A 24075-nucleotide genomic window follows, 5' to 3' on the forward strand; every position below is an offset into this window, starting at 1 on the left:
ATATGTACCATTTCTTCTTTATCCATTCATCTAATGATGGACACTTAGGTTGCTTCCATATCTTCGCTATTGTAAAAAGTGCTGCAATGAACATAGGGGTGCATATGCCTTTTTGAATCTGAGAAGTTGTATTCTTTCGGTATATTCCAAGAAGTGGAATTCCAGGATCAAATGGTATTTCTATTTTTAGTTTTTTGAGGAACTTCCATATAGCTTTCCACAGTGGTTGAACTAGCTTACATTCCCACCAGCAATGTAGGAGGGTTCCCCTTTCTCTGCATCCTCACCAGCATTTGTAGTTCTTAGTCTTTTCGATGCTGGCCATCCTTACTGGTGTGAGATGGTACCTCATTGTGGTTTTAATTTGCATTTCCCTGATGATTAGTGATGTGGAGCATCTTTTCATGTGTCTGTTGGCCATCTGAATTTCTTCTTTGGAGAACCGTCTCTTCATATCGTCTGCCCATTTGTTAATTGGGTTATTTGCTTTTTGAGTGTTGAGATGTGTAAGTTCTTTATATATTTTGGATGTTAACCCCTTGTCGGATTTGTCATTTACAAATATATTCTCCCATACTGTAGGATGCCTTTTTGTTTTGTTGATGATGTCCTTTGCCATACAAAAACTTTTTAGTTTGATGTAGTCCCAAGAGTTCATTTTTGCTTTTGTTTCCCTTTCTTGAGGAGATGGGTTCAGGAAGAAGTTGCTCATGCTTATATTCAGATGTTTGCCTATGTTGTCTTCTAAGAGTTTTATGGTTTCATGACTTACATTCAAGTCTTTAGTCCATTTCGAGTTTACTTTTGTATATGGGGTTAAACAATAATCCAGTTTCATTCTCTTGCATGTAGCTGCCCAGTTTGCTGTCATTTCCCAATTGTATGTCCATGGCTCCTTTATCATATATTAATTGACCATATATGGTTGGGTTTATATCAGGGCTCTCTAGTCTGTTCCATTGGTCTATGGGTCTGTTCTTGTGCCAGTACCAAATTGTCTTGATTACTGTGGCTTTGTAGTAGAGCTTGAAGTTGGGGAGCATAATTCCCCCTGCTTTATTCTTCCTTCTCAGGATTTCTTTGGCTATTTGAGGTCTTTTGTGGTTCCATGTGAATTTTAGGACAATTTTCTCTAGTTCGTTGAAGACTACTGTTGGTATTTTGATAGGAATTGCATTGAATCTATAGATTGATTTAGGCAGGATGCCCATTTTGACAGTATTAATTCTTCCTATCCATGAGTATGGGATGTGCTTCCATTTATTGGTATCTTCTTTAATTTCTCTCATGAGTGTTCTGTAGTTTTCAGAGTATAGGTCTTTCACTTCCTTGGTTAGGTTTATTCCTAGGTATTTTATTCTTTTTGATACAACTGTGAATGGAATTGTTTTCCTGATTTCTCTCTCTGCTAGTTCATTGCTGGTGTATAGGAATGCCACAGATTTCTGTGTATTAATTTTGTATCCTAGCAGTATGTGTTTTTGAACAGAAAATCATTCTGACCGATTGTTATACTAACCAAATTGTTTTCACCCAAACTGTTTTTTGTCAAATCACACGGTAACTACCTATCTCATCAAAATATTGACCATCTTATTTTGTTAATCAGGTAATTTAAGAAGCAGAAATTGGCATCTCCTTACTCTTTTAATTTGACTATTAGTTTAGGTGATATTTTTTTCATTTAAAAAATATCATTAAATATTAATAATAAGTAAATACACTAAAGGCTTAGTATGTACCAGGTACTACTGTAGGTGCTTCATGTGTATTAATTAGGCTGCTTATATTTCTATTTTTATAAAATATCTTCCCATTAGCCTATTTAAATTTCCACTCACTCATTAATTAGCTCCTTCATTCAAGAAATTTTGAAAGCCTGTATTGTGTTGGTCATTACCTATGTATACTGGTGACCAACAGATCAGCTCAGCCTTTGTGGTGTTTACTTCTTAGTGAAGAAGACAATTTTACAAGTTAAATATAAAATTACACATGCTATAAAAGAAATAAATAGGGTGCAGAGAAAAATTAAATGGGGGAGTAATGGATGGAAGGCCTTGGATGAGAAGAGTTGGGGCTAAGAGGTTTCTGGGCAGAGAAAGGAGCACAGCATGTCCAAAGGTCTTGAGGCACTAAGGAGCTCGGACGATTAAGAAACCGAGAGGAGAGCAATAGGCAGACAGAAGGACATGGCTGGAGAGAATGTCATGAGATGAATATAGAGAGTTAGAAAAGACCCAGTCAGTGGTGGGCCACAGTAAGGTGTTTGGGAATTCTTTAAAAGAATGATGGGAACACACTGATTCAATTTTTCTCTTAAAGGAACGTCCTGAGCTGCTATGGAGAACTGGAGGGGAGTAGGAACTAGAGAGAGCAGGCCCCTGATGAAGCTGCTGCAGTGAGTCTGGCCAGGGCTGGGCAACAGATGGGGAAGAGGTAGATTTAAAATATATTTTGGAAACAGAAAGGTTTTGCTGATGGCCTGGATATGGGTGGGGGAGGAGGAATAAGGATGGCCACCGTGTGTTCCCACTTTGAGTGATGAGTGAGGGTGCCAGTCATTCGCTGAGATGGAGAAAACTGGAAGGGAAGCGAGTTTTTGTCTGTTTGTTGTCAAGACTGGTGGGGGTAGTAGAGTAAGACTTCAGCTTTTGCTACTTTAAACTTTACATGCCTGGGAACCATGCAAGTGGAGGTATGAAGCAGGTAGTTGGATATATGAGCACACATTGCTCAGAGGTGAGGCTTGTGCTGTGAAGGTAAACATGGGAGTGGTTAAGACTCTAAATGGCACCTAAACCCACAGGATGGGTAAGATCAGCTAGGGAGATGATGTTCACTGGGAGAGGAAAGGACGCAGGACTGCGCTCCAGGGACCTGGAGCAGCCAGGGGTCCTTTCTACCCAAGAAAGGCAACTGTGAAGGAGCAAGGAGCATCCAGAGACACAAGCACGTATGATCTCAGAGGCCAAAAGAGAAGATAGGCTGTGGAGAAGGTGGAAGCATGCAACCCACGGGAAGAAAGAGTTAACATGAGGAAGAGAAAAAGAGCTCGGCTTGGGCCACATGGAAGTCAGTGGTGAGTCAGTGCATGGGCGGGGTGGATGCCAGGTTGAGAGCATGGAGGAAGTGGGGAAGCGGAGGCCCCACACACAGACAAACCCTGTGAAGCAGGGTGCTGAGAGCAAACAGGGAACTGGGGACTTTGGTGCTTCCCTTATCAATGTATATGAGGTGGTTTTTAAAAAATAAATTAAGGCTATTAGCTTTTAATAATATGTGTTTTAAACAAATCTCCCAGTTTGTTTTTGGCCTTTAATTTCATTTATGGCATTTTTGACATGGGTCAGATCTATCCATCTCTTCCTTCCAATACTTTTAAACCTAAGAAAGTCTTTCACTCTACAAAGATCACATAAATGTTTTCCTGTATTTTTCTAGTTCAAAAATTTTAACATTTAATTCTTTCATCTGTGTTGGATATATTTTACAATGAGGTGTGAGATCATGAGCTAAAGTGATTTCCTTTTACGAATGGTTAAACCAATTGTCCCAGCTGACTTAACTCTTTTCTTTTCCCCAGTTGACGATACTCTTCTTTACCGTTATTAAGTCTGCACATATACTTAGGTCTATTCAGGTAGTTCTCTTTCTGCCAACCACAAGAAAGAGCCTCAATGGAGAAAATTTTACTAACGAGCTCAGAAGCACCAACTAACACAGGAAGATCTACTTCCGAAGAGGTTCTTGTCATCTTCTAGGAGATACCCTACAGGGCTTTGCCATGGGGAGAACACCCATCAGCACAGACCCACTTACACCTTCACACACAGTCATGAAACTCACCGCCAAATCTCTTGGCCCTACATGGACAACCATACTCTTTCTCCTTATGGACACCCTAAGGCTTTGAGGAAATGAAAAGTAGATTTACCACATTATTTAAAGCAAACTTCCAACTTTCCTTGTTCAGAATAGGCTGACACTCTTCAACGAAATGATAAATCTTCTGTCCCCAATCCATAGCACTCTTATTTCTGAATTTGTGATTATTTTAAGTAATTCTGATAAGAAGTGGGAGAAGTTTCCATCCCCAGTGCCAAAGGTACCGTGGGAAGGATTAAAGCCCTGCAATCATATCTGACATATACATGAAGTGCTACTCAAAGAGAAGACAAGGAACTCGTAGGCAAAATGCCAACAACTCTGTGCAGGACAAGTGAGAGAGGGCCAGGCAACATGTTTAACCTTGATCAACCATAAAGCATTGTGAGAAATCTCGAGCAGCTGTCCAGCTGACCAAGATTTTGGAGATGGTCAAATTATCCTAGAGTTTAGTCTCTAGAGCAACCCTTTTCAAGCAGCACTTTCCTCACTGGTAACACTCAAGTGCCTCCCCTTTCCACCTTTTATTTAGGGAAGGGAGTGAGGAGAGAAGGCTGAAAAGAAGAAAATAAAGATGTTGACAGGACTCGCAGCCCTGAAATTTAACCAGAGACACGTTCACTGTGAAAGTGAACTTTGATTTCTTCATCCTTTGAGTCAGCATTCTGGCGTGAAGTTGGGCTACAAATGTTCTAATTTTGGGTAAAATTAAATCCAGAAAAAGAACAAATGGCGCTCTCTTCTATGAACAATCCATCCATAATTCTACAAAGGCAACAGTACAATAAAACCACAAATAACCCCCAAATATGCCAACAGGGAGCTTTCCAATCCCTTATCTCCCCTCCATGGGTAACATGTTCCAAAGCTGAGTCAGCAAATCGATTAACCTAGATTATTCCTAGAATATTCCTCACAGGGCTTTATGATATTTTTAAACTCTATTAGTTACCTTTGGTATTTACTGAGATGTTTTTAAGAGTTCTTGCAAGAAAGTGCATCGAGATGGGAAACTATTTTGTAAAGATAAGACTTCACAGATCTCTGGGGACTGAGTACCTTTGGGTAAATATGATCAAGGGGGAATTTATGGTACAGGGCTTCTCCTATGTGGTCACTCGCAGGGCATTCTGACATAGTCAGGGTTGTCTGCATGTACAGATGTGCCTGAAGGTACCCTTTTGGTGTAGAAAGAGAGGAAGGTTCATTCTGAAGCTTCCTTCTGTGAAAATGAGCTAGGGCATTCCCAGATTGAAGGGAGACATACTGGGCAAGCTTATGTACAAGGGCTGAAGGGTGTGAGAAGGCAGGGGTACAGTAAGTAAAATGGGGCAACATTCAGGAAACCTGAGTTTCCATCTAGGTTTCTTCTGCAATGAGCTGTGTGACCTTGGGAGAGACTTCCTGCCCTGTTGGGGTGCAGCATTCTCACCACAAAGCAGTGGAGAGCTGGACAGCTGATCTCTCCTGGCACTGCTGCCTAACATTCCAATTCTGACAGAAGCACCAGAAGAAAAAGGAAGAGTAGGTCTTGGTTGGCTCTGAAAAGCATCTCATACTTTCAGGAATTCTAGATACTTGCTGCCCTAAGCACTTCATTCAGATCCTAATACTCCATGATAGCAATGGAAGAGGTGAATGAATGGAAAGTTTCCTGTACAACTATTCTATAAATGGGCAGAGATGGCCCCTGTGCACTAGGTGAAAATAGCCTTCATGTTTACTTCTTCACAGCAGGCTAGGACCTTCAGCCACAGCCTGCTGGAGCCCACCTCAAAACCTCACACTTCTGACTGCTTTAAATGTATTCCAGATAAACATACTTCTAGCCACTTGGCGTCTACCTACTTTACTACCCTGTAGAACGGCACCCAACATAGGCTAGCCATAAACAGCACACCCTGCGGTTGTCACGGAGCCCGATCTGCCGCTGCCTGCAGAAGCCCTCTGATCCAGAGACCTTCCACTTTGTTGCTGAGCGATGGCACCTAGACAGGTGAGCCCCTCTCCGATTCCCCTACTCTGGCAGTTTCCTTGCCCTGTTCCCTTCCGGGTGGTAGTCTCATGCCACTGTACCTGGAAGGTCTCCAACTGTGAGGGACTTCCCTTCTCACACAACTCTGTCCAAGCACCACCCAAATAAAGCTTCTGTGTTCCTGCCTCTTATGAACTTGTCTCTTCCTCAATCAACTTCTAAATCTCCCAAATCACTTACCAACCCATCTAAATAAAGTAAGTATGCACAGAGGCTCCAACAGTATTGAACACGGCTTCCCATCTATTCCAAATAAGAAGAGATGAGGTTCCCTACTGTGAGCAATAGTTCTGAGAAACTGAGGTTGTCAAATCGGCTGAAGGGCTGGGGAGCTCCAGAAGGGATGAGAATTCCTGGGCAAGTAAGAAGTGGTCAGCTCCTAAGCAAAATCACAGGTGGGTCAAGAATTTCCTCTGAACCCCTCCAACACCCAACTCTCTCCTCTTAAGCCCTCTCTCTCTTTAAAGTTCCCATGGATAAAAACCTGCTTTCAGCAGAAAACCTGATTTATATTGGGTTGCGCCAAATTGGTAAAGATCTGTGTAGGCTTGTGGTTAAGAACACAAACTCTGGAGCCAAACATGTACTTAGAACGCCAGCTCTGTCACTTAGTAGCTGCCTAACCCTGGGCAAGCTGCTCACCTCGCTATGCCTCAGTTCCCTTCCTCACTAGGTGGTTGTGACCATTTGACTGGACGCATCTTATGTGCTCCCTCAGAGTCTCTCAGCCTCACTAGCTCCTGAGCCCTTGGCCACTTAGGGAAACCCCTGGGTGCCACTGCCATTGCCACTGTTGACATCTTCAACTGCCATGGCCCCTTCCAGACTGCCTGCCAAGCTCTGAATGGCTCCGAGTACCCCCACTGTGGTGAGAGCTACAGCAGCTCCAGAGCTCCTGTGCTTGACCTGACAGGCCCACGCCCAGACTGGAAGAAGATCCAAGCCACCTGAGGTGGGAGGTGGCCTCCTTAGAGGCCGCCTGAAGGGGCTATGTGACCTGACCTAGGAGGGCAGGGAATTAGCCCTGGGGCAGACTTTGGCCAAAGAGGGATGGAGGACGTGGGATGACACAAAAATTCTCCCTTTCCTTCTCCACTGGAAGGTCCTGAGGTAGTTCTCTGACAGGACTCCTGTACCACCAAGTATCTGCCTCATTTCCCTTCTCCCTCACTCTCAGCGCCCTGGGATTGCACCCAAGACCTGCCTTGGGCTCTGTTTCCCAGAGAGCCCAAGTTAAACCCGAGTGAAAGTGCTGATACATTTTATTGTCCAATACCATTGCCACTGACCATCTGAGCTACTGAGTACATGAAACGTAGTGAGTATGAACGGAGGTCTGCTGTGAATGTAAAGTACAAACTAAATTTCGACAACTTGGTACAAAAAACTGTAAAATATCTCACTATAATTTTATATGATTATACGTTCAAATGTTAGTATTTTGGATGTTTGGGTTGAAGTACATTAAAATTAATTTCACCCATTTACTTTTACTTTTTAAAATATGTCTACTGAACATGTTGCTTCTATTTTATTTTTACTGGACAGCTCTGACTTAGTATTTAGTACCTTGTAAGCCCACAGAAGATGTTAGCCATTTTCATTTCCCTTCCCAAGAACTTCTAGAGATTTGCTGTCAGTAAAGCCTGATGATAAAAGGGAATGTGGGAGCAGAAAGGGAGACAGATAGGGAAAAGGGAACAAATATTTACTATGTACCCTCTATGTCACTAGGCACGTTATATATCATGAGACTATTCACTATTATCCCCATTTGGCAAATCAGGAAATACAGCATCAAAAATAATTTTGCATCAAAAATAATACAGAGGTATTAAACAACAAACCTGAAATTTGGACCCAGGTCTGCTTGACTCCACAGCCCATGCTTTTTAACCTACTATTCTAAGGACTGACTCTTCAATGGTGTAGTTTTGATAATGTAAATGAGATAATTTGGCATGTCTTAGAGCTTTCTAGAATTCTTAAACCACCCACACAGGAGGTCAGCTACATAACCAAGTTACAAGCTGATGCTGAACACAAATCAATCTCTATCTCTCTCTCGCCATGGATGTATGAAATGGGATTCAGTTGGTTATACACCATGGTCCATGGCACATGGTCACGGTACAGCCATGAGAACCCCTAGTTTTGTGTTTTCCCGTCATCTCCATTGCCAATCCCATTCCCCCACTCACTCTCAGTCAAGCTTACGTCATGACATGCTTCCAATCCAGCCTTTGTATGTTTATTTAGATATATGGGTGTACTTGAAAAATAAGTTGTATTGTGTGTGAAACTGCTTTCTTGTTCTGATTCACTCCACATTATTTCCTGAGATCTAACAATATAGAGATAAGTAAATATAGCCCATTACTTCTGGCAGCTACATTGTATTCCATCATACGTAACCACCATATTTTTCTTATCCACTCCCTAAGTGCAAACACCTACATCATCTCTGATTCCTTTCAACCACCCATGATGCTGGGATGACCACTGTCATATATCTACTTTGGTAAGTTTTGCTGGAGTGGAATTGCTGCATCATACCCCATATGTAACATTAGCTTCACTAACTAATGCCAACCTGCTCTCTACAACAAATATGGTTACATTTGCTTGTGGTGCAAGGAACTTCTATCTCTTCCCACCTTTGCCAAAATTTAGCAATACCCAACTCTACCTTTTGTCAGCTGGAAGGATGTCAAATGATAGCATGTTATTTGAACTTACATTTCTCTGCATATTGGTCAGAAGAACATCTCTTCATAATCTTATCAGCTGCCAATAGTTGGGGATTGGCTTCTCTTTAGACCTAGTGCCTGGAGTTGTCACCAACACAATCATCTAACTTCTCATGAGGGTAGGAACACTTCCTTAGAGAAAAGGCAGTATGGATACATGGCTTTCTTCTCCCAGCTACATTAATGCTCTGGACTGATCACATACATCAAGTTCCTGCAGCTAAAACTGCTCTAGGGCTTGGAGATTTGCTTGTGCAACAAAATCTCATCGAACCAGGGCTGCTATTGCAATTAATGTGTCTCTCATTACCTTTTGGGACTATTTTTAAAGGGAGACAAATGAGAATTGGGTAACATGAATTCAAGTTTGACAGTCCGGACGGAGCTGCATCCAGTCCAGGAAGGCAACCCAGGCTACGGTGCATATAAAGCAAAGCAGAATTAAAATTGGATAAAGGTACCTTAGAAATTTAGAATGTAATTTATAATTATGATTTATTTTAACCTGGTTTCTAAGAGCAAGGGGTTTTATATCAGCAGTTTAGATTTCTTCTTCAAATTTGATGATATGCCCAAATGTGGGATATTTTACTATCTAGATCATTTTCACATTGCCACTAGGGATTCTCACATACCTCTCAACAGTTAGGAATAATTTGGTAAGGAAATAATACAGGAAGTAAATGTGAAGTCTAGAATATGGATGTACCTTGGTGTTAATTTAATGAAAATATTCTCTCTACTCATTCCAGACCCTTCTGGGGATAAAATTTAACCCAGAGAGAAGTTAGCTTTGGTGGGAGGAGGTCCATACTCTCAAACTTCCTTCCCAGAGGGGGGGTAGTCACTGCTAAGTGTCAAATGCAACAGGTTAATAGAGCAAAATTCTGGAGCATAGTGGGGAGGCCTCCAGACCCTTCCCTGATGTCCCCATGAGGCAACAGCCAGCTTCTCTCTGCCTTCCTCACTCATTCCTGGGGGTGCAGGGCAGGGGAAGGGAAGGCAGCTGGTTAGTGAGGAAAATTTGAGGAACTGCGCATGCTCAGCTCATAGCCGCCTGGACTGTTTTCTTCCTTTTTTTCTGTCTTCTGCCACAGCGCCATAAGCCTGACTCTGAATAGGATGCCTACCACTGGACAGCTCTGCCTTGACATGTTTAATGAAGTGGGGGAAATATTAGGAAGCCCAAAAGATCTCAGATGTTAAGTCATGTGCTCTTATCCAGATTTTACTGGTAAGAAAGATGAGACTTGGGTCCCCATCTGCCCAACTCCTTAGTGTACCCCTCAGTTCACTCTGAACTTGGAAGCGGAGGAAAGAATAATTATCTGGTGATCTGTCCATCTCAGCTCCCTATTCTACCCAATTCTAAGGCCTCTTCTGCTTTCATCTGGCTGACAGACCCTGTCAGTGAAAACCTCTCAAAACATTTAATCACAGTCACCAGGAACCCTCGCTCAACACTTCTTTTGGACTGATCGGTAACAGACGGCCTTAAATCAGTATCTGATGCTAGGGAAGTCCACCAGCCATGTTTCGGTACTTACTTAGAGACACTCAAAGACTCTGAGGCAGACAAAGACGTACGTGGGAATATAACATTATACATGTCAACTGCACTTCAATAAAAATATACACTTAAAAATAGAGACATAGGTGGGTACTGATGCCCAACCAGCATGCAGCCCAGTGTGGAAGCTGCTGGGGAAAGGAATCTGCCCAGGAGACTCAACTGGCAGCATGTCTCACTGGTGGTGGTGACTCAGGGATGGCGGTCTGCAAAAAAACGATCCAGTGGAGGAAGGATGGAAGGGCACAGAAATCAGTATTAAAGGAAGATGGAGAGAAAAGGTGTTGGGTTACTTTTTCTTCCCTGTCTCGGCCCAGCTCTCCCTTCCTCTCTTGTGTAATCAGAGAACAGCAAGATGGGGACGAGAAGGCCAGCAAGGCTCTCTAGAGATGAGACCAAAACTGACCCCCAGCCCGCCCTCCCGCCAAGTTGTCGGAAGGCGGTGGGAAAGGAGAGCCTTGCTCTGGACTTCAAAACGGTTTCCTCTAAAGGGAAGCATTTAAATTTCCCCAGCTGCTATTTGTAGATGGACCAGGAAAGAAAAATTTTGTCCACCATGGTTTCCTTCCATGTCAAAAATGACCGTCTATATGGAAGCAAAGAGAACACGGGGGCCTTAAGGTTTCATGAAAGAGGCAAATTATTATTTTTCTCTTCATTGAACCTGGACGAGCTGGACTTTAACCAATTCATGTTGTGCTTCACATGTAACAGCTATATTCTCAACATGGATGACTCCCACAGACTGACATGAGAACACTGGATATCTTTGGAATTTTACACTATCTGAGTTTTGATCTGAGAGAGAGAGAAAAGGCAGAGGATGCAGAAGAGCAATTAATCCAGATGAACATTACTGGTATATTCAGATGGTTCTAAAGACAAAAGAGAATAAAATTTCAAAGTAAAAAAAAACTCAGAGAAAGTAAAGTTTTACACAGTAGAGATAACTTTTCTAACTTCCATGCTTAAGACAATGAACGTATGTTTCCAAGGCCTTCTACCAGCACTGACTTATTCCACTAGACACTCACACCTCTGCAGAAACACCTCGTAACACCTCTGTGGCTTTGCACTGTCTCCTTTGCACTGTCTGGACTCTCCATCCTTCCATGCCAGGTCACATGGCTCCTTTAGCCTTTGGCCTGCTTTTCCTGAACCTCCAATTTGGGCTGAGCCTCCTCTCTATTCTGCCTTCCCCTAAACCTGCCGAGCTAACAGTCTGGTGACTGTCCACAGCCCCCCAGTGTTAGCCCTTGGTCCCTTTCACTGTGCCCTTCAAGCTCCCTTTTTTTCCTCCCACCATCACAGGGTCTCACACACACAGTTGGCCCCCAGTACATATTTGCCAAGCTCAACTGAGCTATGCTGGTACAGTCACCTTTCTGGGAAATCCTTCCGATTCCCTGTGGACTGTGTGGAAGGCCTTCCATGAATGGCAGGCCATTCGCTGCGCTCTACTAAGCCAAGGGAGCACTGAACAGCCCACTGACGTGCACCAGACTGCAAAGGGATTCCCTGCAGCTCTAAGACCACAACACGCTCCTCCTTTGAGAGAGTAATCCCTAGCCATGATTTAAAACCCATCTGAGATGAAACTTTTAACTTCTTACCTACCTTGGAGTACCTATAACCTGTTCACAGGAACAACATTCTTACTAAAGCTTCAAGTAATCCAAATTATATCTGACACCAGATTTTCTCATCACAGTTTATGGTGAGTTTGGTCAAACTGTTGACAAGCTACAAGAATGCAAGGATTTGTGCTTCAGTCAAAACGAAACACTGTGTTTGCACCTATCAACAGCGTAGCTTTCCATATGCCAACAACAGTCATTAAAATAGTGACACCTACCTCATTTATATCCATAAGAGGTCAGCTTTTAACCTAGCATGCCAGAGCCTCTAAAGTTTTCTCCAGCTGTCCTGCATTTTTCACTGTGGTTAGAAAGATATGCCATGTGTTCCTGGGGAAAGATTGATTGTATCCTAAAAGTACAAGCCCTGACAGCAACAGACCTGATTACAAGGATATGCAAAGTGTCCAGTCACCTTGACTGAGGGTGACACCTTGCTTTTTTTATAGCTTTCTTATGCTTAGTCTAAATTTCCTTGCTAATTTGTAATCCTGATTACTATGGCCAACAAAGTATAAGCAGCACAGGATGTAAGTTCTGCTTTAAAAGTGCACCTATCCATCTTTCATTTACTGGCAGAAGAGGGCCTGTCGACAGCACTGGAATGTACTTCCTAGGTGATGAGGTCAGCAGGAACATCTTGAAGGAATAAGAACATCTGGTCCCCTTAGTGCACACCAAGAATGGTATTTCTGGGGTGAGTGGACTGCCCTGGGCAAGTGCAACCTTTTGTACAGCAGATCTGAACAGATTCTGACCACTGTTTGTTTGAACATTCCTAACTGCAAATGAAGTGCCAACTCCAGCTGCCTACACAGGACAAATCTGGGCAGTTGCTGGGTGTGTCTCACTGGCACCCTCCTCTTTACACAGGACTAGCAGACCTAATTGTGCCTATTCTCAACACAGAAGCAGAACCACATTTGGCACTTGCCTGTGGGGTGATGCCAATCATCTGTTTGGGCTCCAAGGCCCTGGATTGGGCAGGTCCTAGGGAATGAACTGCTTTTTGAAATTGGAGATGCCACAGGACGGCACACAGCACCCCACCCCACCTTAACCTCAAACCACGCCACTGAAAACCCAGGGAGAGAGGGACATAGGAATACACACTCACCCAAGGTCAGCCTTAGGCAAAATCCTGTAGACAAACTGGGGTCTTGCTTTTCCCTCCAGCCCAATATTTTGCATCATTTCCTTCTACCCTGTCGCAACCCCACTGAGATCAGGTTGCCCATGCAGCCCCCATCAGGACCCAAAAATCGTTATTGCACTCCCACTATCCAAGCCTTTCAGACAAGCCACTGTCTTTTCCTTCATTCCCTCCCTCCATCCACACAAGCGCAATCAATCCTCCTGCAGACTACCATGGGAGTTTTACATACTGCCTCATTAGTGTTTCTCATATCCCATTACACTTTCCATGTTTGTCAGTTTCTCTCCTCAGCTAGACTGTGACCTTATTTTGAGGACAGTAGTTGTATCTATTCATAGCATATCTCCAGGGCACTGCACTGTGCCTGCACACAGCAGGTGCCTAATAGCTGAATAAACAGAGCTCACAGAACAATGGCACCTGTGAATTAAATACCTGTCAGTCCAAGAATCCAATCAGTTGTGAAGATAGATGGCTGTGTGGATCTAGGGCAGCAGAGAAGACTTGACCAAAGGGAGGGACGTAGGCTGGACCTTAGTGAATAGCAGCGATGACACAGAGCTGGTGAAATCCTCAAGTTCACATTTCTACAGGACTTTGCACTTTTTTCTCCCAAATGCTATTTCCCCCTTACCCTGTGTCAAAGGGAGACCAGTAGGCTCTCTGCCATAAGCTGGTATTTCCTTTCTTCTCTCTCCACACTCACCCATCAAAACACATTTATTTAGGGTCTCAAATGGGAAATTCATTCTTGGGTGGGGCTTTTTTTTTTAGCATTCCTGATAGTATCTAATTAAACCTGCACCATAAAAGTCAAGTTGATGAAAATAAAAAACAAAACTCTCATCAGCAAGAAACATAAAATTGCACCATTATATCCTGGATTCTTAAAATAATCAAATCATATTAGGTTTCCAGAAACCACCTTGTAGAGATAATGGCCATCCATTTTTTTAAATGTCCATTTAATGTCTAATGTAGTATTGAATATTACAGTATTTTTCTTAGCTCTTTCATATTTGCACCTATATTTTTACACTGAAAATCTTGATTCCTAAAAATATTAAGTTACTAATTTGTTTTATTTCACAAAATACACAAATCGGTCTTAAGATTGTAATGCCAACCCTAACAATAAAACTATGGAGTGAAGCTTAACATTTTTGTGCCATTCGTTTTCTCTTTAGAATATATCCCACTAAAAATGTACAGAGAACTACATTTAAAAACCCTTAAAACAAATATTTTCTCTGTGTGGTTATGTTGCTGATACTGTTACACAAATTTTTAAGTTCTTCCTTTGTTTCTGTTTGCCTTTAATTTTAAGATTTGTTTCTTTTTCCTTTTCTGGTTTAACTTTGTTTTTTTAATGAGTAAACACAGCTTTCAAAATTAAAACTAAAAAGACACCCTGAAAGAAGTCTCAGACCCATCCTTACCTGCCTCACCCCAAAGGGAACATTTTTAAGTCTACCGGAGTGCTCTGACATATAAATAAGAACAGAGGCCTCCGGAAGCGCCGCGTCCCCCACCCCCATCTGCGTGCGCCCTGGGGCAGCTGGAGCCTGTTTCCTCGAGCTCCCTTTGTCCAAAGCCCACTGACCCACTCACAGCCTCTGCCAGGGGTACATCCATCATTCTTTCTCCAGCCTGACCCACAAACTTGCTGGAATACTTCAAAGGCAAAAAAAAAAAAAAAGAAAAAAGTGTGGATCTGTGCTACCTGTTTTCATGACTTTATAGTTTTTTAAATGCTACTTAAGGAAGTCATGCTGCGTTTGGCAAAGAAAGAGGCCTCCCATGGGAGGGGGCCAGCGCTCCCCCACAGCACACAGTGAACAGAAGCAAACTCAACGTGGGTGGGTGGGGAAGGAGGAGCTGAGAACTTAGAGTCAGCAGTAAAGTAAGCAAGATCCATTTAAAGTGGGCCGGGGACAATCCAACAATTCAAATTTCCCATGTCTTGCCAATGGGTTTCAGCCCCGGGGAAAGTTCGCTATGGATTCAGGGTGACCAAAGAAATGACAGTAGAGTGTTCTTGGGGTGAAAGGGTTTATTGCCCGGCTTGTTCTCCCGGCGGTAGGTCCAGCACACTGGCAAACTCTTTTGGAAATGAATTCTTAAAATTTTGTTTATAATATGAAATACAGTCTGACCATCAAAAAGAAGATGCTTTTTGTTATGTTTGTAAGTCACATGAACACTATACAAAGCTTTGCAAAGAAATCAAAGCAACAACTGCTCATAAAGGGCTTACTCTGCACCAGGCATTGTTCTAAATTTTTATACATATTAACCAATTTAATCCTTCCAATGACCCTCTGGGTCATTATAATTATCTCCATTTTATAGATGAGAACACTGAGGCCCAGAAATTTTTTTTGGTATCATTAATGTACAATTACATGAGGAACATTATGTTTAGTATACTCCCCCCATCACTAAGTTACCCCCACATACCCCATTACAGTCACTGTCCATCAGTGTAATAAGATGCTGTAGAATCACTACTTGTCTTCTCTGTGTTGTATAGCCCTCCCCATGCCCCCCACACACATTATACATGCTAATCATAATGCCCCCTTTCTTCTGCCCCCCCATCCCTCCCTTCCCACCCATCCTCCCCAGTCCCTTTCCCTTTGGTAACTGTTAGTCCATTCTTGGGTTCTGTGATTCTGCTGCTGTTTTGTTCCTTCAGTTTTTCTTTGCTCTTATACTCCACATATGAGTGAAATCATTTGATACTTGTCTTTCTCCGCCTGGCTTATTTCACTTAGCATAATACCCTCTAGCTCCATCCATGTTGTTTCAAATGGTAGGATTTGTTTTCTTCTTATGGCTGAGTAATATTCCATTGTGTATATGTACCACCTCTTCTTTATCCATTCATCTACTGATGGACACTTAGGTTGCTTCCACTTCTTGGCTATTGTAAATAGTGCTCTGATAAACATAGGGGTGCATATGTCTTTTTCAAACTGTGAGTCCCAGCAATTTTAATTGACTTCTCTAAAGCTTGTCAGTGGTGGAGCTGGCCTTGAACCTGGGCAATGTGGCTCCAGGTTGCCTTTTTCTGACCCCAGTGGGGCTGAGGCCTCCTTAATGTTTGCTTCTGACATAATGGAATTTAAAAGAACAGGAGGCAAGTAAAGGCATTTGTTGGAAAAAGAATCATGTTCCAGAGAGAACTGGCAATAAATATTGCTGATTGGCTGCCTGATAAGGATGGAATGGGGTTTGGAGAATTTCATTCTCTCATGAAATAAACATGTGATTTTGACCTTATAGAAATGACAGAAACTATTTAAAGCACCCCATTTTTATCTTTCCCCCTTTCAGCCTTCACTTTAGACCGGGATGCCCTGGCAGAATCTTGCTCAAAATTGGCTGTGGCTTCCCATGGGCTAAGACACATACAACCTGGAACAGGGGTACATTTTGATGTCCTCTGGGAATATCAAAAGGACAGCTGTGTGGCTTGCAAAAGCTTACAACTTCTTGCAAAAACCCCTTCATCTTCTTTTGTGGATGTAGGAAGTGAAGTCCAGAATGGTTAAATAAGACTTGCCAGATGCCAGAGAGGTGGACCTGAACATCTTCTAGAGGTGCCTCATTGAACTGCTCCCCATGATGGGGAAACCCCCCGGTCTTGGAGCCCCCCCATGGTCATTACACATATTGCAAACAGCTGTCCTGGACCGCAGCATCAGCATCACCTGGGAGCCGAGGAGAACTGCACTCTCAGCCAGCTGCTGAATCAGGATCTGTGTTTTAAGGAGGGTCCCACGGTAATCCATATGAGCAGTAAAGTTGGAGAAGCACTGGAATGGTCACTAATTCCATTTTCTAGATATTTTAGTTGTGGGGAGGGGAGTTGTTCTTGACTCCATACTGGTTATAAGCACATCAATCTCTTGAAAGGTAAGAGTCCCAACCTCACCTTGCAATTTAAGTTAAAATTATCTTCCTGATGCAAAATCATCTTTGGCTTGTTTTTAAGATCCAGTCATTCCTTGGTGTAGTAGCTATTAAAGCTTCAGATGTACAAAACCATGCTTCTTATGAGACCCAGAGAGAAATGGCCAATAGTCCCCCATCTTTACAGTAACTCACATTGGTACCTTCTGGATAAAATGAGAGTTCCTGTGGCCAGGATTCTCACCTGGCCATGGTTGGCTAGCTCACTGCACACCTGTGGGCAATACATGGCTGTTGACTCTATAAAAAGAGCTCTGCCCAGTGCTCTGGGCATGACATGGTGGCAGGGCTGCAAGGCTGCAGGAGAGCAGAGGCTGGAGTGGTGGCAGCGCCAAGGACAGAGGCCGAGAGGATGGCTGTGTGGGACGGCTGTGTAGAGAAGACCAGAGAATGGCTGTGCGGACAGAGGGGCCCAGAGGCAGAGACTGGCTTGCTGCATACAGACTCGCTCTTAGTGAATGGGATTCTAGTGACTGACCTGCCACCTGAAAATAAAGTTGGGTATAAGCCTTTCACCCTAAAGAACGTTTTGCTGTCAATTTTCTTTGGTCACACTGAATCCATAGCGAACTTGCCCGGGGCTGAAACCCATTGGCAAGACACACCTTTTCTTCAGAGCAGCCTGATTATCTTTCCCAAATCCCAGCAAGCGCCTTTAGTGTAGACAGCAAACATCAATCTCAGCCCAGCTCCTGCCCAAGTTAACACTAAGCAATCAAGATAGTAATAGGAACAGCTACCACTTAGGTGGAGCTTACAATGTGCCTGGCACTGATAGTAAAAAACATAATAATTTAATCCTCACAGCCATCCTATTTTATGGATGAGGACAATGAAGCACAGAGTCCATGTCTGTAACCACGGCACCATACTGCCTCTCAAAATTCAAATTAATTCTGCCCACAGTTCTAAGAGTTCCTTATTCAAATGCCCTTATAATAAAAACTGATCATTTACACAGGAGAATCTAATTCTCTTCAGAGATTTTACCTGACAGAGAGAAAAAAGAAACACTGGCGGCTACTAAGACATTATTTTACAAAGTTGAAACATTACCTCTGGTCTCTCATTCTTGGTTGTGATTGCAAGACCGTGCAGTCTGCTGCTTGGAAGCGCTTTAAAATGTCCTGCCTGTAATTGGAACCAGCTCCCACATTAAAATTGCATCGAGTTCTGAGAAGCAGTTGTGAACTCTAAGGATTCGTGATACTGCTGGCTTTGCTTCTCTATTAACTTGGTGGTTCTAACTTCTCTTTTTAGCTGCAGACAGCTCAACTCTTTTTCTAAATGAAATCTTAAGGACAATTCTAGTAAACACGAAGGGCAAAGGCTTGTGCTCTGAAGTGGAGAGGGGAAAATCCCCTGACCTCCACCATCCACTTCAGGATCCCTGAAGGCAGGCCGCTAGCACCCGGGAATTCTGAAGACACAGAACGTGGACACCACAGGGAACAGTGCGCCCCTTCTCTTCTGCGCTAATTCTGCTCTCCTCAGGTCTCCCTGCTGATCCTACACACAGGCTGTCGTTTGCCTTATACCAGGAAGACCTCACAGGACCGGAATTCTGCTCTTTGGAGCTGAAGGAAAGAAACTCTTGACCTACGGTAGAAAAGGGCACTGCCCCAGCTGGGCAAAACAGAACAGTTCACAGAACATGATGAAGGGTCATGTTTCCGACTGCAAAATCGGCCAGAGGCCTACCAGCGGTATAGACAGCAGTCAGATAGACATGTGTCATAGGGAGCGAATTTTGATTTTTCTTTTCCTTCAATTACTTCTGTTTGTACTGGAAACACAAAGCAAAATAAGGCATACATCTAGACCCAGTACAGGTAAAGAACTGTGGTTACAGTGCAAGAAATATCAAAACCAGTGAGTCCCAACCACTGATCCTGACTGACCCGTTAACCATAACATGCATCCCACTGAGTGGCTGGCGAGTAGCTGCTGCCAGGACATTATCCCTGGGAGTGCTGAGAGACAAAATTTAAATGGACATAAATTAGAGTTTAAAATAATCTCAAGTGCTGCTTGCCCACATGGACAATGGCAAAGCGGTTCTCAATATGCTGACCTCTCAACTCCAGAGGGCACGTGTGGGACTGGACGTCAGGGCCCCTCCCAGACCCCGAGATCCTTTGAACCATTTCTGCACCCCACCTGCTCCAAACTCAATGGCCGTAAGTAATGGCGAGAGGTAAGGGAGCATGAAGGCCCAGCTCCCTAGCCAGGAGTGGGTTGGCACCACTCGGGGGCAGACTGATCTCCCAGAGTCCCCGTCCTCTTTGGGACTTTGCATGAGATGAAACCCCTGCTTGGCTCCCTTCTCTTCCCTGTCCTGGTTCCTTTCTCTGCTCCCCTAGAGGGGCTTCCTTTAAAATCACACGCACATGAATTCTCATCTTGGCGTCTGCTTCTGGGAAATCCCACCTAAGGGGCCATGCTACCCAGCCTGCCATCCAGCCCACCACTACCTGGGTACGACTGCCACACCCTTTTCCTACCACACAGCTGTCCATCATCTTTAGCCTAAATTGACTTTATTTGATTAAAAATGTGGGACCCTAAACCTAAACATTATAAAGTCTCAGTTGAGAAGAATACAGGGCATGGCATGTATGGGTTAAATAAATGTTCCAATTAATTAAAAAAACCTTTTCTATGATGTAGTAGCATGCTTTCCTTCCTTACTAAGTGGAGCATATATAATTTAAATCCTCAGGGACCAGAGCAGGTTTGGGTTTTTGTTATTTTGTTTATTTCTTAAAGGTGGCAATTTCACAGCACCAAGGAGCCATAAAATTTCACTATAAGCAAAAGAAAATAGGCTAAATCTGCACATATGAAGATATACCTTGAAAATTTGCTTTTTGACCAAATTTTTTATATGAGCCTGCTTTCTTATAATTTTCCTAACACATGGGTTTGCATGTGGCCAAAAATTTCTGGGTTCTCTTAGGTTCTACTTATGCTGACACCTCGGAGGCAAGTTCGCCCCACAGGACATGAACTGTGGAAGCCCAGTGAGAGCTGAGGACCCAGATGGGGCCAGCTGTTGGTCACTGCACGCACACACAGCAGCACGCCTTACCTTTACTCCTAGGGCCTCTCCAGAAATAACAGCCACTATCACTCCATCCTGACTGGGTTTAGGGATTTCTTGGCTTTTCAGTTCCTGGTACTGAGGCTCCACCATCTTCTCTGAGCTCCTCAAATTAACCCACAGCTGGAGGCCATGGGCTGGCTCTTCTGAGCAAGGCATCTCGGCGTGCACAATGCCCCGGCCAGCAGTCATCCACTGCAAATATCAGACCAACAAGAAGGGACTGTCACCCAGCCTCTAACAAGTCTGTTGGCGGGGAGGGGGCAGTATGGCACTGGTGACTAGGCGAGGCCCCCTACTCATGCTCCTTCCAGAGTTCCTGGGCGCCCTGAGGAATCACAAAACCGCAGGGACAAGACTGCAGCCCTTGCCAGCTTTCCACATGCCTCCCATGCTTCCTGCTTGCCTTCAAAGCATCAAATCTGGAATCCCCACAAAAGAAAGGATCTTCTCTTTGGATCCCCGAGTCTTAGACTGAGCCCTGAGATGGGGAGTTGCAGGCAGACAGTGTATTGGGGCGTACCCTTGGGAGCTACACCTTGAGAAGTGCAGAAACCGAGACTGATGGGGGAGAAGCCAACCAGCAATGTGGCTTCAACTGGGGCCTTAGCCGACCCAATGGGCAGCTCTGTCTAGAGCTGGATCAACCTTCACCTGCGTCCCAAAGTGAGGTGAGGGAGCTGGGCTTTTCTATCCCTGAATCAGCAAACCACCGACTGGGGCCACCCCGTCCCCACCAGATGGGTGGATTTTTCAAGTATTCATTTGTTTCTTTATTAAGAGCATACTAGGGGCCAGCCCCAGACAGTAGTCTCGGGAACCAGGTATGAAAGGATGGAACTTGACAGTTGCCCGCCCGGTTGGACCTGGGCACTTCCACAGAAGGTCCTGAGACAGGGACTGGGCTGAGCGCAGTTAGTGTATGTGGGAAGCGATGCAGTTAGCACAAGTGCAGGAGCAGTGAAGAGTGAGCCAGGCAAGGGAGAAAGCCAAAGCAGTGGTAATGAGCGGGTTACATCTGCGGATGCCTGGCCCAGCCCCACGGGAACCGTGCAGATGCACTTCAGAGCTGCGGCACAGGGTGGAGCGGAAGCTGGGGCGTTTGTCCACCACTCCCATCCTCCCTGACCAGAGTTCCCCTTGGGTGTTCAATCCCTGCACTTTTAGCTACTGAGTACCTGGGCAGCGGAAAGCCCTGAGCAGAGTAGCGGCACTTGAGATGGGAGTCACCCACACAGGGGACTGTCACCACCAGGTGGGTCAAAGGGCTACAGGGCTGGCCATCAAGAGCACCTGCCACACTGCCCTCAGGGAGACAATACCTCAAGCAATTACACAAGTGATGACTGACATGATGGTCGTGCTCTGCGCCATGGAGAAGAGAGGCCTCTGCGAGAGCCCAGGCAAGGCAGCTTACCTGAGGGGGCAACCTGCAGGCTGAGACCCGAGCAAGGAGGAGGAGCCCACCGGGGGAAGGGGAAGAGGAGGAGTCCACATAAAGGGAACAGTATGTGAAAAGACTCTGAGACAACAACGAGCGATATTAGTTCAAGGATCCGAAAGAAGGCCAGCACATATTTTAGAGTTTTCTTTCTTTCACTGAATCTAAATAGATTTCCCTCTATCTGACATTTGACAAGGCTGATGCAACCTTCTACCCCAGGGGTCTCAAATTACAGCCCAAGGGCCAAATCCAGCCTACCACCTGGTTCTGGACGTTGAGTTTGGTCAGCACACAGACACGCCCATGCATGGACATATACCGTCAGGTCTGCTTTCCTGCTACGAAGGCAGATGAGTATTTGCCTCCAACCATATGACTCACAAATATTTACTATGTGGTCATCATGGAAAACATTTGCTGGCCCCGGCTCTCCTGCAGTGTACAGTAGCTTCCCCTGCTAGAGGACAGCTGCAGGGCCGCCAGGACCCCTAGCCTCCTATCTGTGTTTCACTGCCTCTGCAACACTTCCTCTAGCCACATTTCCATCTGCCTTTCCTACCTTGGTTGGCCATTTTTTAGATATAACCCCGTCTGGCAATACCTTTCTTACTATTGCCCACCCATTGGATTTGGAGGGGAGAACAGAGTTTTCTTTTCAACCTCCCCACCTGTTATCCCTGAAGCCATGGAGATCTTTTTTTTTTAAACATCTTTATATCCCCATTCCCTCATTTTTAAAATGAGGTAAAAATAATACTTACCTTAGTGAGGTCATGCATGTGAAAATGCTGGCTAAACTGAAGGACACAATGCAATCATTCTCCTAATCAAATGTGAAATTCTAGTGGTAGAAGAGGTGTTGGCTAGTGCCTACCTAACATGTACAGCTGCAGAGGCAGCCTGATGGCAAGGGAAAAAGCCCAAAAGGGGTGTTAATGCACAGGTTACATCTGTGGGCACCTGCTGCTCAATCCTATTGGGAAGCAGGCAGATGCCCTTCAGAACTGCCACGTGGAGGGCAGAAGATTCGCCACCTCCCTGGTCAGGACACGCCAGTCATGATATCCACCTCTCGTTCTATGCCAGTGAGAGGGTACTGTTGACTTTGGGCCACAACTTTTTGTGCTCTTATTTTTCTGCCTTTAAATATCATATTCACTGAAATACCGTGATTCACATGTTTGCAGTTATCACGCCACATAATATATAAATGATCCCTGAAAGCACCTGATTCTGAGTTCTGACTTAGAAAACTGGCAAAGATGAGCCAGGCATTTCCTGGAGATTTTAATTCCGACACATCTCAGACAACTCTAGTATGGCAGTGGGGTTTAGGTCGCTGTCTTAGGTGACAACATCTACACTTGCAAACGAGTTGGAAGATAAATAGCAAAGTGCCTCAACTGCAGCAGAAAGGTCTGGAAACATGAGAACTGAAACTGGTACACTGCATATGGCAACTGGGATGTCACGTGTGACCATTCCCTGAACAAGTTCACTGAAGGTTTCAGGGGTTGCTGAGAGGCCAACCCTGACTTCAGCAAGTGAAGGACGAAATGGAAGCTAAGGAAGTTGAGACAGCCACTCTTGGGTACTCTTTTGAGAAAAGTGAGAAAAAAAACTAAGTAGGAGCTAAAAAATGATTGAGGGGGGTGGTCAAGGAAAGGTGGGGGGAATAAAAGAGACCCCCACATACAGGTTTTCAGGCCGAGCAGAAGGATCCACGGAAAGGGAGAGGTCAAAGATGTGAGAGAGAGGGAGGGAAGTGTGAATGTACCGGAAGTGGAGAGAGCAAGCATGCACACCCAAAGGCTATTAAGCCATCAGCAATTCCTTGTCCTTGGCCATACCTGCAGGTCTCCTGGGTTCATCTGACCAACGTGTCCACAGAAGTCTTCATGGGCCATGCTGCCCCCTTCCAGGAGGTAAGACACCTTGGAAACAATAAGCAGAAGAAAAAGTAGGTGTTGGGTAGTTGTTCACTTTTCTCCCCAGAAAATGTGTGAGAAAAAGTGTCAGGAGCAAGGGAGCAAGGGAATGAATCTAGTGACAGGGCCATGCTAGCCCACACAAGGCTTTGGAGAGAATTTCAGACAGGCTCCCTGCCTGCCTCTGGACAGCTGCAGCCCTGAGCGTGCTGGAGCTCACAACCGGGGGAGAGAAGCCCCACTGACGGGTCTGGCAGGTCAGGAAGTTCTCAGCATACACATCAGATAACTGCTGCTCCACACATTATGATCAATTCATAAATGTATGTTGTTGGTGAACTTACCTTAATTTCTTACTTTAAAAATACTCGGTCACAGGTTTTGTATCTGAACTGATCATCTTTTGGCTATTTCCCAAGTAAACAATTATATAGGAAAATGATAAAAAATCCATCGCCTCTTGTGATTTATAAAACAACTTTATGAATTTTCACATTAAAAAAAGATTAGTTAAGTCTACTTTTTCTGCCTTAGGATGAAGCAAAAACATATACTACAAAAACAGTCTAGCCTAGACATATGTAAT

The 24075-nt window shown here is 44.3% G+C and overlaps 1 protein-coding gene across 5 annotated transcripts in view; it reads right to left on the bottom strand.

The window, feature by feature from the left end:
• PIR (pirin) overlaps nt 1–24075 on the bottom strand; it is a 110148-nt gene that overhangs the window by 57411 nt on the left and 28662 nt on the right. For 4 of the 5 annotated variants that reach the window (XR_012127241.1, XM_037020505.2, XM_037020506.2 and 1 more), the window contains exons 4-5: nt 23412–23495; nt 20106–20312 (exon numbers count right to left, since the gene is read on the bottom strand). Coding sequence is in view for 4 of the 5 variants with exons in the window: in XM_037020505.2 (XP_036876400.1) it covers nt 20106–20312; nt 23412–23495 (291 nt within the window). In the remaining variant the exon portion in view is untranslated. The remainder of the gene's footprint in view (nt 1–20105; nt 20313–23411; nt 23496–24075) is intronic. The other variant, XM_037020507.2, reaches the window with a different exon arrangement.

This window comes from Manis javanica, chromosome X (genome assembly GCF_040802235.1).
Source record: "Manis javanica isolate MJ-LG chromosome X, MJ_LKY, whole genome shotgun sequence".
NCBI classification, from domain to species: Eukaryota; Metazoa; Chordata; class Mammalia; order Pholidota; family Manidae; genus Manis; species Manis javanica.